The sequence below is a fragment of the Ornithorhynchus anatinus genome, chromosome 7, assembly GCF_004115215.2.
Source record: "Ornithorhynchus anatinus isolate Pmale09 chromosome 7, mOrnAna1.pri.v4, whole genome shotgun sequence".
NCBI lineage: Eukaryota > Metazoa > Chordata > Mammalia > Monotremata > Ornithorhynchidae > Ornithorhynchus > Ornithorhynchus anatinus.
This window is the reverse complement of record NC_041734.1, coordinates 3,340,492-3,354,431: the sequence shown is the minus strand read 5'-3', so window position 1 is coordinate 3,354,431 and position 13,940 is coordinate 3,340,492. Positions and strand designations below refer to the sequence as shown.

The window sequence follows — 13,940 nt, the reverse complement described above, 5'->3', positions numbered from 1 at the left end:
ATTGTTATTAGGAGAATATTCCTGTAAAAATTCTGATTTTTCCTGGAAACTGCAGGAAACAAACTAACATCAAGTAGATATCCAATTTTCCTAATGAGAAGGTAAATGATGGCTTTGGGGTAGCAACACAGTTCAGAAAATATGAGATGAAAGTGTGTCATCACAGTATCACAGCTTTATCAGGCACCTCTGAAATACTAAGTCCACTCTCCTAGTAACTCGATTTACTTCATTGATTTTTCTTTGCTGTTTTCAAAACTGCAGGATATCGAGACTGGTCAATATTTCTGAACTGTAATTTTGTTCAGAGGCATCTATATTGTTGGTTTTCATTGAGTATGAATGGCATCTGTGCAGCTGAGATTTTTCGTTAGAAAATTTCCCAGTCTATATATTTAGCCGTGAGTGTACATATCCACCTCCCCACCCACACATGTGCACACACAGACAAACACCAGCCATCACCCCCTTCCCTTCCCAGGGTTTTGGGACCCTGAAGTTTTCTGTAAGAAAAAGTAAAACATTTCATTTTGGAGCTGTCATGTGAAATGCCCCTGGTCAGTGTCTGAAAGACATCTGCAATTCATGTTAACTCTGAGTTTCTGTAACTTGGTCCCTTTTCTACTAAATCTTGTATATGAGTAAGCTCAAAGCCATTTCATTCCTAGCATTGTGTTGCAGTAACTTTTCAACCTTTTCCACTCAGCAGAGTTATGAATTTGTTGCAAGTTTACAGAATGAATAAATGAGAAATTCAAACTGCATGCCCCCCAAGGCCAATCATTGCCCAGTAAGATACTAAGCTGCATTCACTCTCTTGCTCTCTCACTCTCTCCTCCTCCCTCCCCTCCAGGGACTATTCTTTGGTGAAAATCACATCAGTGCCTTATCTTTCCTTTGTGCCAAGGGTGCTTGGGGATCTTCATTCTCATTATTCCAAAGTTCTTGAGGCTTAGCAGGGAGCATCTTGTGACTCACTCGAGGTAAAGCAGCCCTCTATTGCCATCTGTGCATTTTCAGCAGCGATCAGTTCATTCCTGGGAATAGCAGCATTCCCATTCTGATGAACAGTGATTTCTAAACTCTTTGCTAAATCTGAATTATTTTGTGATGGTTACCACTAGAGTTTTCCCCTCCTGCCATCTGGTGGCTATTTCAACAACTATGCCATCTTCATCTTTTTTGTGTCTTTTCTTCAATGATACAGGGGTTACATTGTTGGAGAACCCCAGGTTAAGGAAAAATTGGGTTTAGCACTGACCCAGTGTCCAACGGCGGGTTCATGTACTCAACTGTTTCTTTTGTCGTCACGCTGTGATCTGTCCAGACCGACCGGTAATGTGAGAAAGACAGGTCCTGAATTTTGCTGCAGCATCAGTGTGGAATAATAATTTGGCATTTGGTATTTGTTAAACGCTTACTATGTGCCAAACATTATTCTAAGCACTGGTAGGTACAAGGTAATAAGGTTGTCCCACTTGGGGCTCACAGTCTTAATCCCCATTTTCCAGATGAGGGAACTGAAGCCCAGAGAGGTTAAGTGACTTGCCCAGAGTCACACAGCTGACAGGTGGAGGAGGCAGAATTAGAACCCATAACCTCTGACTCCCAAGCCCGGACCCTTTCCACCAAGCCACACTGCTTCTCTATGTGGCAGAATGTGGCAGAACTGATTAGATTTTGGTACGTCTATGTTAATCCTTAAATTCAGTATCAAAAATTAGTAAAAGAAAGGCAGCTTGGCTCAGTGGAAAGAGTACAGGCTTGGGAGTCAGAGGTCATGGATTTGAATCCCGGCTGCGCCACTTGCCGGCTGTGTGACTGTGGGCAAGTCACGTAACTTCTCTTTGCCTCAGTTGCCTCATCTGTAAAATGGGGATTAAGACTGTGAGCTTCGGGCGGAACAACCTGATTACCCTGTATCTACCCCAGGGCTTAGAACAGTGCTCTGCACATAGTAAGCGGTTAACAAATGTCAACATTATTATTATTAATAATGCTACTATTAATAATAATAGAAGTTGAGTAAATTAGTTATCCCTCATCCTGTGACCGAATTCTTGGTGACTTAATCCTAATGTAGTGGTTCTGAGAGAAAGGACTACTGAAGGAGCTGCTTGCTGGAGAAGGCAGAGACATCCCTCCTCCCCAGCCCCATGGCACTTATGTCCATGTCTGTCATTTATTTGTATTCTTGTTTGTCTCCCCCTCTAGACTGCTGGCTCACTGTGGGCATGGAATGTGTCTGTTATATTGTATACTTCCAGGTGCTTAGTGCAGTGCTTTGCATACAGTAAACACTCAAATATAATTGACATTAAACAATGGGGGGAGAGATCGTGGCTCAGTGGAAAGAGCATGGGCTTTGGAGTCCGAGGTCATGGGTTCGAATCCCAGCTCTGCCACTTGTCAGCTGTGTGACTTTGGGCAAGTCACTTAACTTCTCAGTGCCTCAGTTACCTCATCTGTAAAATGGGGATTAAGACTGTGAGCCCCATGTGGGACAACTTGATTCCCCTGTGGCTACCCCAGCGCTTAGAACAGTGCTCGGCACTTAGTAAGCGCTTAAACAAATACCAACATTATTATCTTATATATCATCTCTCCGCTCCCTTCTCTTGGTTCTTCTTATTCTCTTCTAAGCTCTTCTATGCCTTTGTGTGTCAAGCCCTATGTCTGATTCAATATTGTATTTCATCACCATCTTGCTATCCTACTTTTCTTCACTTCAAACCTTTTCCCAAATCCCTCCTTCAGCCAGTCCATCATAAGGAAAGAGGATATCCACTTTTCTAGAATCAATCTGTCAATCACCATCTTAGTCATTCCATGTTGTTGAGTAGGGATTGCCACTATTTGTTGCTGAATTTTACTTTCCAAGCGCTTAGTACAGTGCTCTGCACACAGTAAGCGCTCACTAAATACTATTGAATGAATATGTGTAACATTTAGTGAAATCGATTAACTAAAAATCTATTTTGTGGGTAGGTTCCTTAGTAATATACCACAAACAAAAGTTCTTTATTTTATTTCAATCCTACTTATGACTTCCATTTCTTTCCTTTTTGAGAATTACATACACCCAAGACAGTATCTTTCTAACATCCACAAAGCATGGATTGTAGAAGTCCGGAGGTGGGTAATGTACCTTGTGATTATTCTGTAGTTACTTTGATCAAGTAAAAGGCAAGAGGGCCTCTTAATTAACTTAATAACCGGATATGTATATTTAGACATAGTTAATTGGTGTTTCTTATAATTGGGTCTTTGATTAATAGGCTGTGTCAAATAGCCCATTTCTGTCAAATGCACTGGCAGTCACAAGGTGCTTATAATAAACCTAGACTGAATAGTGAATGGAATGCTTCATGATATGGAAACGCCTTTTTCAAAATCACAGTTTCCTCAACTATTTCTTTTATTAGGAAAATTTTGGACTCTAAACACAATTTCCTGGATGAGAACATAATTTCATAGCACTGTGAGGTGACTTCAGATATTTTCAAAATGTATTTGTAAGTAGTAAAATGGCAGTAGTCTTGCAGTTTGGGATAGGAGAAAGCCACATAGAACCGGGATACCAAAAAAACTCAGCACTTAATACAGTGTTTGACATATAGTAAGTGCTTAAAAAATACCATAAAGGAAATGTTCAGGAGGAGTGAGATGAGGGGAATGATGGTAGAAAATCCTTTATGCTGCGTTTCTGAAGTTTTGTAAGTTTCCTCAGAGGACCTGGACAAAGATGGTCCCTGGACACTTGGGTGGATACTGGGCAGGAGAGGCACTACTCTTTGTCTGCTGGCTTACCTTAGGCAAGTCACTTATAGTCTCTGGGCCTCAGTTATCTCATCTGGAAAATGAGGACTGAGACTGGGAGCCCCATCTGGGACAGGGACTGTGTCCAACCTGATTTGCTTGGATCCACCCTAGCACTTAGTATAGTGCCTAGCACAGAGCAAGCGCTTAACAAATACCATAATATTATTATTATTGTTATTGTTAAGTTTCTGTTTGTGTGGTAACATGTGGGTTGTGTAGATTAACTCAGTAAGAAATGTGTTAGAACAGTTGTAAAGGCTAAGTAGGCATCAAAATAGTGTTTGTGTTGAGATGGGTAAAGAAAAAAGTTGTCAAATAGAGTTATAAAAATATTCAGTGGGTTTTTATATACAAATCAATGTTGAAGTGGCTGGCAGGATTATTCACAGCATCAGCAGCAAATGTGTCTCACTAAATGATCGTGAACTGTTTCGAATCGCCTTGTGATTTACTAGCTCTATTGCTGATTAGACTGATTTGGGGGAGGCTTTATGGAACCTGATTCCCATTTGTTTTTCACTGGGGAATAGTAGTCGTCCAAGCACAATGGTGTCTGTCTTTATCAGAGCATTCATAACTCTCCAGAAATGCCTAAAAACAACAATTTCATTGCACTAGCCCTATAATGGTGAAATTCAGCTACATGAGGCCATAAGAAATCCTAAAGATGGTATTAATGACATTCTTTTTCACAAAATAAGCTTCTGATTTTACCACCCTGCCTAACTAATGTTTGTACCCTGCTTTATTTTCATATGGCATTCGGAGTGCTTCTTGTCTGAGTGTTGTTAAATTAAAATCTCTTTTGCTTGGATTTTATATTCAGTGAGATAATATATATAATCTGTATATACATACATGGATATATACACATTTTTAAAGAGAGGAATTAGGAAAAACAATACAGTATTTCTCAGTCTGCGCATTCATCAGCAGCAGCTCAGCTGTACAAGAAATTGATTTCAGGATGTCGCTGCTTTTGTCTTTTTGTGTTTGGCGGGAAGGGAAGTATATAGCTTTTTTCCCACTCTTTGACTCTTTTTATTCATTTATGTTAATGACTGTCTCCCCCTCTAGACTGTAAACTCCTTGTGGGCAAGGAATGTCAACCAACTCCGTTATATTGTACTCTCCCAAATGCTTAATACAGTCCTCTGCATAAAGTGAACTCTCAAATACCATTGATTGATAGATTGATTTTGGAAGCATCCAGCTTCATCAGTAGATTGGAATTCTGGCCGCCGCCTCAGACATTTGGGAGTTGAGAGGAGTCTGCTAATATTTTAAGATTATTCCAATGTGAAATAATTAGTTTTGATGAAATGTAGAAAGCATTGGTTCAAATCTATTTCTAATCTCTAATATATTGCATAAAATATGACTGTGCTTTGGGTGTAGCTTCCCCTAAACTAATTTCTGCAGCTCACCGCCTGATGATGCAAAGGCCTAGATTAATTACCTATCCTCCACTTCAGTAGTTTGTGAACCTCTCCAGAGTCTTTGCGAAGATTGTTTATGAAGCCAAACGTGGGTGGCTGCACATACGAAGCGAATGTAAAAGAAGTGTATCGTTGTAGCTGTGCAAATTAGCATGCACCCAGAGATCCAATTGGCCTAAATCAAACTGGGCCAAGTCTAAAGCCAGTCAGGCTGAGGCTAATCAGGAATTGGAATGCCAAAAATAGGGCCAACAACTTTTTGCCCCTTTAGACTTTCCCAAGCGATTAGAGCAGTGCTCTGCATACCTTAGTGCTCAATAAATACCACTGATTCAGGATATATTATTGCTCATGGTCGTCAGGTATTTCGTTCTTATTGTATTAGGGAAAATCTTTTAGGTAGCTAAGGCTTTTAGACTGAAGGTATTTTGGGACTGATCTACTGGGTTAGTGAATGGATTATTTTGAAAAGCATGATTAGATTCATTGGAAATTGAAAGCCAATGTGACCGCAAAATGTAGCACCTTTAACTTTCATTGTAACCAAGAGGGATAGCTTTTTTTTTTCTTTGTAATTGTTTAGCATTTACTACATGCCAAGCACTCTACTAAGCGCAGAAGCTGATAAAATATCAGGTGGGACACAGTTTCTATCCTACATCAATCATATTTACTGAGCATTTACTCTATTACTCTGTACTAAGCAATCAGGAGAGTACATAACAGAGTTGGTAGACACGTTCCCTGCCCACAGCAAAACCCCACATGGGACTTTCAGTCTGTCAGGATTTAATCCCTATTTTACAGTGAGGTAACAGAGGCACAGTGAAGTGAACTGACTTGTCCAAGGTCACAAAGCATGCAACTGGCAGAAATGGCATTAGATCACAGGTCCTCTGACTCCCAGGCCAGTGCTCTTTCCACTAGGCCATGCTTCTTCTGGATTCACTTGACACATTTCTAATGTTAGTTCAGTTTTGAGTAGATCAAGCTGCTGCTTTTACGGATGCACCCATCCTGCCGTGGAGACGGAATAGTTATTGTAATCACCAAATGAAGAAAAGTTAGAGAGCTAGAGCTGGTAGAATGTATTATTTTTACAAACCTCTTATGGCCACTTAAGGATTTCATTAGCATTAGGAAAGCAGAACACAATTTTGGACTGCTCTACTTCTAAAGAACTGCTAGAGGTTTTTTGTTTTTAGTTTACATGCCGTATTTTTGGGAGCTACGGCATCTTTGGTATAGTTTCAAGTGGCAGAGCAGTGCCACAAATATACAAGCTCAGTGCCTGGCTGGAAGTTTCTGTTGTTGTTATTGCTGTCCTCTCCCAAGCGCTTAGTACAGTGCCTTGCACATAGTAAGTGCTCAATAAATACAACTGAATGAATGAATGCTGTCCTTGAGATCATATCCAAATCTGCTGGCATCGTATGGAAGGCAGTGTAAAGTCAGCGTAGACTCAGGGGATCGTCTGGCTGTAATCCATCTATGGCTTTTTTGAGTGGTTACAGTGGGCAAAGTGCTCTTCTAGGCACTTAGCACCCAGTACTTTAGTCTCTGTGTTCCTTGTGAGCAGGGATCATGTCTGCCATCTCTATCGAAGGCACATCTCTTCCAAGAAGCCTTCCCTGACTAAGCCCTCCTCTCCTCTTACTCCCTTCTGTGCTCTCTTACTTGCTCCTTCATTCATCCTCCCTCTCATCCCACAGCACAAAAGTAAATATCCGTATTTTTATGTTTATATTAATGTCTGTCTCCTCTCTAGACTGGGACCTTGTTGTGGGCAGGAATGTGTGTGGTGTTATATTGTATTCTCCCAAGCTCTTAGTACAGTGCTTTGCACACAGTAAGTGCTCAATAAATGCAAATGAATGAATATTGTATGTTACTCTCCCAAGAGCTGAATGCACTGTTCTGCACACAGTAAGTGCTCAGTAAATGCCATTGGTCCAGAATGTTCCATAGAGGCAGTTGTTCTTAATGCTCATTTTTAAGTCAGAAAAAAAATCAAGTGAAATAGCGGTAAACAAGTTAAATTTTTCCATCAAAATTAATGTTAATAGGTTTGTCCAGTCTTCATACCCTTACAAGTTAATGATGGCTGTGAATGTCACGAGAAGCAGTGTGGCCTAGCCGAAAGAGCACAGACCTCGGAGCCAGAGGACCTGGATTCTAATCCTGCCTCTGCTGTGTGACCTTGGATAGGTTGCCATATTTATCTGAGCCCCAGTTGCCTCATCTGTAAAATGGGGATTAAGACTGTGAGCTCCATGTGGGTATGAACTGTGTCCCACCTGATGATCTTGTATCTGCCTACGCACTTAGTACATCCTGGCACAAAGTAAATGCTTACCAAATGCCATGTAAAAATGGCCTGTTATTTTCACTCTCAACTAAGGAAATGATTAAATTCTCTTTATAAAATATTCAAAGTTAATAAAGAAATTTTAGCAAACCAAAATGCAGTGTTATTTGGACTGCGGGCAGGGAATGTATGTGCCAAATCTGTATGGTACTTTTCCAAGCACTTAATATGGTGATCTGTACCCAGCAAACGCTCCATAAATGCCATTGATTAAGTCAAACTTGGATATAAGAAGTCGGAAGCTTAGTTATAGGGCTTCTGGGTCAGGATCAATGTAGAGGGTTTACAGAAGTATATCACCTTAGTGGTTAATAATAATTGGGTTATATTGATTTCCCAATCAAGCATACTGAAAGCTGTGTTGGGCAGAGTATAAAAGAACAGGCAAAAAGAAAAACATATAAAGGATCAATTCTCTTCTCCCACTCCCTTCTGTGTCGCCCTGACTTGCTCCCATTGTTCATCCCCCCCTCCCAGCCCCACAGCATTTGCATACAAATCTGTTATTTCTCTGTTTATATTAATGTCTGTCTTCCCTCTCTAGACTGTAAGTTTGTTGTGGGCAGGGAATGTGAATGTGTCTGCTTATTGTTGTATTGCATTCTCCCAAGTGCTTAGTACAGTGCTCTAAACACAGTAAATGCTCTAAATACGAAGGAATGATGAATTCTACGGGATTGTACAGTCAGATTAATATTTAGCTGTGAAGCTTATTAAATGCAGAGTTGTCCCTGTATCTTTTTGGGCTTATTATCCTAGAGCAGTGCAGGAGACAGGCACAGATAGCTTTGAGGGTAAGAGGAGGTGAGTTAGTGGTAATGTCTGGGGCATTTCTAAGAATATCAGAAGAAACCTGCAAAAAACATTGCCTTTTAATATTTCATCAGTCCTGATGTATTGGCTCTGAGTCCCTTCTACCAACTTATACTCTTAGATTGTGAGCCCACTGAGAGACAGGGATCATGTCTAATTCCCACATGGGCATTCTCTCCCAGCGCTTAATGCATCATCCTGCACACAGTAATTGCTTAATAAATGTCATTATTATGACACCACTATGTCTTTTCAGTTTGTTTCAACACAGAGCCCCTATAATCCATCTTCCCATCCATTTTGTTATGCTTAATGAATGTCAAAGAAAGGGCTTTGACTTGAGCTACCACAGACATGTAGCAGTACCTTTCTTAGGATCGAAGTATCGATCGAGGTAGTGAATGTTTTTCATATATTTGGAGAGTACAGAACTTTGTTTTGAAATTTTCACATTCTGCCATCCCCCCTTTTTTTTTTGCTATTGCAAAGCCCTTCTTTCACAGGTATTTCTGGAATAGATGGGAGTTTCACAGGAACTGAAAACTGCCTGAAACCTAGCATTCATTTATATTCAATAAGGACATAGGTTGTTTGAAAAGTTATGATATTAAATGCAGTTTTTCTGAACTTGTTACTATAGAGACCTGATTAAAAATAAAAAGTTGAAAAGTATGCAGAATAAGAGTGAATTAATTCACTCAACAGATTTTATGCTGGGCTACAAACCAAATGGCATTGACATAATATTAATGTGTTGAATGCCATTAATATTTAAGATGATTACAGCTGTTGGGTTATCAGAATTATCTAGTTCTGTGTGGCCTACTCTGAGAAATGGAATGAGGCTTGGGTATTTCTTGATAGATGGAAAAAATGTTCCCCTTGTGGGACAGGGACTAAGTCCAACCTGATAAGCTTATATGTACCCAGGGCTTAATACAGTGACTGGCACATAATAAGCCCCTAACGAAGACTGTTTTTAAAAAAAGAGCAAACAATTTTCAGAAACCTATGGGAAAATTCACACTGGTTCTGTAGCATTCTTCATAGGTGAAAATGACACAGGAATTTTTCTTTTTAGGTTTAGGGAAGCTGAAGCAAATAAGATATTTGAGAGCAGCCAATATTGGTTGCGTCTGAATAATTGCATTTTCTCAGGGTACAGCAGTTTTGTCTGATCTAACTTTCTCTGACTGTGTGCCTAGGATACCTACATTTGTAAATTTTCCCTTCAGTTATTTTTAATTGTTGTAGCATCAAGGGGGAAGGTTTTGAATTTTTGAAACCAAACCAGAGTTCTAAGACTCCACACTAGCCCTCTCTCATTTTAGGCCTGCAGTTTTACAGATGAAGTAGTAGAGACTTGATTTGCAACCCCAATTTTATACATTAAAAGTTCTGGGCATAAAGCAAGCATCAGGTTAGGTTTGGGCTCTGCCTCCCTTTGGAACTTTATTTCACATGTAAATTACAAATTTCAGAAGGGAATATTCTGAAAGCGTGTTCTGGCTTTGGAGCTCTGGTAGATATGCTGTCCCATGATGACCTATGATTTGTCCCATCACTTAATTTTGGCAGGAATGCATAGACCAATCTGCAGAACAGTCGGTCATTCAATCAGTGACATTTGTTGAGCTCTCACTATCTGCAGAGCACTGTACTAAGAGCTTGGGAGAGGACAGTACAATGAAAGGAAGCCAGATGAACAGCCAGTGTTGGGTCTTCATTGTGCACTTCCAACTAAGGTGCTTGGTAAATGTTTCTTCAGAAGGTTCAATGAAGACAAGATGGCCCAACCTCTCGACTGCAGCGAATATCCGAAAGGAGAGGCAGGATCTTCCTTTTGCTTGTGGATCACCATCAGGCAGAAGCAAGGGCACGAAGACAGCCACCAGAGTTTCTTTCCAGCCCGGAAGCAGAATAATGCCTTAGTAACAGAATCCAGCAGTTACCACCAAGAAGCCCCTTTGTGTTTGGATTGTGGCACTTGGACTGCAGTACTTTTTTGTTCTTTTCAGTTTTTTTTTTGACTGGACAGCAATTACATTAGTTTATGGTTTTTTATTTGCTCTTTGGTATTTGTTAAATGCTTACTACATGCCAGGCACTCTACTAGGCGGAAGGGGTAGATAGAAGCTAATGGAGTTGGACACAATCCCTGTCCCACATGGGGCTCACAGTCTTTATCCCCATTGTACAGATGAGGGAACTGAGGCACAGAGAAGAGAAGCGACTTGCCCAAGGTCACACAGCAGACAAGTGGCAGAGCTGGGATTAGAACCCAGTTCCTTCGGACTCCCAGAGGCCAGCTGCTTCTCAGTCCCGAAGCATGAGGAAGGTCTACAGTCTAACAGGCATCCTCAAGTCTAGGTCTCTCAATTAATTCCAGTGAATTTAGATGTAAACTTATTAATGCAAACATGACTGGTATAGCTCAGTAAGGCCCAAATAGATTTTAGACCCAGGACTTGACTGCCTCTTGACCTAACTGTGGTAATTGTGGTATTCATTAAACACTTAGTAAATGCCAGGCACTTTACTAAATGCCAGGTTAGACGCAAGCAAATTAGGTTGGGCACAGACCCCATCACCACATGGGGCTTACAGTCTTCATCCCCATTTTACAGATGAGGGATTGAGGCCCAGTGAAGTGACTTGATGAAGGTCCCACAGCAGTCAAGTAGCAGAGTGGGGATTAGAATCCCGGTCCTTCTGACTCCCAGACGGTGCTCTATCCATTAGGCCTCGCTGTTGACCTGTATCGGTTCTTTCTGGCTTTTTCAGGAGTTGATGACCAAGCTAATAACAGAGACACCTGACCAGCCGATCCCATTTCTCATTGACCATCTTCAGTCTAAACAGGGCAACCGCAGTCAGCTTCAGAGAACCTTATCTGGATCTGCAGCCCTCTGGGCAGAGAGCGAAACCTCAGGTAAATGGGGAAAATACCTTTTTGAACTTTCTCGTGGGCTTCTGAGACATCTAATCAAGAAAGCCACAGTCAATCCATCAGTGGTTTTACTGAGCACTTACCATGTGCCAAACATGATGGTCTGTAATATGATCCACTGAATAGAACTCTTGCTTCTCCAGAATTAGCTGATAAGCACTCAGAATTATGCTACACAAAATTCTGGAATTTAAAATAAGTGTATTGAGTCTACATGTACATATTTTCTTGTCTAAATAGAAATGTGCATGCTATTGATGTCCCGTAATAATAATACTGATTGTGGCATTTGTTAAGTGCTTACTATGTGCCAGGCACTGTTCTAAGCACTGGAGTGGTTACAAAATAATCGGGTAGGATACAATCCCTGTTCCGCATAATGTTCGTAGTCTTAATCCCCACTTTACAGCTGAGGTAACTGAGGCACAGAGAAGTTAAGTGACTTGCCCAATGCCACACAGCTGGCTAGTGGTGGCATCAGGATTTGAACCCAGGTCCTTCTGACTGTCCTGTGCTCTATTCACTAGGTCAAGCTGCTCCTACACGAATGAACATAAATTATTCCACATTTTGCTTAAGTAAAAAACATAATCACTTTTTCTATTTCTGAGGACTTTTACAGAACATATTTTAAACTTTTATCATAGTGTTGGATTAAGCTCCCAGGCTGCGTGTTTTATTCTCCATAGTGCCCGTGTAATGCCCTGGTAGTAAATTAAGTGCTTGGGAGCAATATCATTTAATGCACTGAAGCAGGAAAAAAAATCAGATTGCACTCTCCTCTAGGGCATGGAACATCTCTTCTGATCTTTTTCATTCCTCTCTGCCTGCTTTAGTGCTCTGCAGCAAGTAGATGCTTAACAGATGCTGCCAAATGAATCAAGGTAGAAGTTGTTTTGTCCACTGTTATTTGGTCCTAAAAGTTCTTCTCAGGGCCCAAAAATACTGGTACTCTGTCCTCTCTAAGCACTGGACTTCTTTTATTTTCCGGTAACTCTACCCTGCTTGCAGATGGAGGTGGAATGTTCTGAGAAAGATGTGTCCATGGTGCTGCTAGAGGTTGAAGATTGCTCGGTAACTTAAGACAACAACTGCCCTGTTTAAGGGGGTGACAGTGGTGTCTTTGGCCATTTCAAAGATGATTCTACCCTACATAGAGAGCTCAGAGCACAGCAGAGCGTAGAGACAGTGACGTGCAAAATAGTAAAAATAGGATGCCTGTTGTTGAATGGAATTCAGAATTTTGCTGAATATTCAAGAGATTCCAAACCTATAAAGTCTTCCCTTGTGGATTGTTTTGGTAACGAATGACAATGCCTAGACTGTGATTAAACAGATTCCAAGCCTTGTGTGGGTCAGGGACTGTGTCCAACCTGATAAACCTGTACCTACCCCAGTGCTTAGTTCAGTGCTTGGCATCTAGTAAGAACTTGATAAATTCAAATTAAAAAAAAAACACCTAAGGCCCAAGGTTACTGATCAAGAAAGAGTACATAGTAAAATGGATCCATCCCAGCACTCTTTTTTTTAACAGTATTTGTTAAACTCTTACTATATGTCAGGCACTGTTACTGTTTTAAGCACTGGGGTAGATACAAGCTAATCAGGTTGGACACAGTCCCCATGTCCCAGATGGGGCTCACGATTTTATTGTATTTTAAAGGTGAAGTAACTGCAGCATAGAGTGAAGGCACAACAGACAAGTGGCAATGCTGGGATTAGAACCCAGGTACTTCTGACCCCGAGACCCTTGCTCTGTCCATTAGGTAACACTGCTTCTCCAGCTTCTCTAACTGTTGGGCCAGCACCCAAACCTAATCAGTCAGAGTCACTGGACCATGGGAGAGCATATGGGGTTGAATGGTTTCAAACTGCTACTAGCTGTGTTATCAGTGACTGGATTCCCCCTTCTCTGATTTGAAACCATTATGCTTGTCACTTCTCAATGCTATATTTCCCATACTGCAAGCATAATGCCCTGCATGAAGCAGATACTCAAGAGATTGTACTTCTACTAACCATCTGAGAAGTGGTTCCAAGAAAATCATGTCAAACCATTATGAGAATATCAAATGCCATTTTTTAACTTCACAGTCAAGATTCTTCGTTTTTTAAGCAGGCTGAGAGTTTGTACCGAACGTCTCTTGAGTGCAGACAGGAAAATAAAAAACCTAAAAGATTTCATAAAAATAAACTTTCACGAAGTTGGCACGTAACTACATTTTGGTCTCATGTAATTTATCAGAGAGAAAATATTTCACTCTGAAGCTGTTTTCACTAGTTCAAATCACAATTGCTAGTTGAAAGCAGTCTCAATAATTATGTACAATGGAGCGGAAGTAAGGTGGCAATCAAAGTGAACAGGAAGGAAGGAAATACTCTTATAGAGTAAGAGATGTTACTCTGACAAATGCACCACACACATGGCCTAGTGGATAAAGCATGGGCCTAGGAGTCAAAGGACCTGGGTTCTGATCACAGCTTATCTGATGTGTAGACCTCGGGCAAATCAATTAACTTCTCTGTGCCTCATTCACCTCGTCTTTAA

At 40.8% G+C, this 13,940-nt stretch overlaps 1 protein-coding gene across 5 annotated transcripts in view; it reads left to right on the top strand.

The window, feature by feature from the left end:
- Positions 1–13,940, top strand: part of C7H8orf34 (chromosome 7 C8orf34 homolog) — a 217,370-nt gene that overhangs the window by 37,295 nt on the left and 166,135 nt on the right. For all 5 annotated transcript variants that reach the window (XR_005660181.1, XR_005660180.1, XR_005660179.1 and 2 more), the window contains exon 2: positions 11,227–11,374. Coding sequence is in view for 1 of the 5 variants with exons in the window: in XM_039912501.1 (XP_039768435.1) it covers positions 11,227–11,374 (148 nt within the window). In the remaining 4 variants the exon portion in view is untranslated. The remainder of the gene's footprint in view (positions 1–11,226; positions 11,375–13,940) is intronic.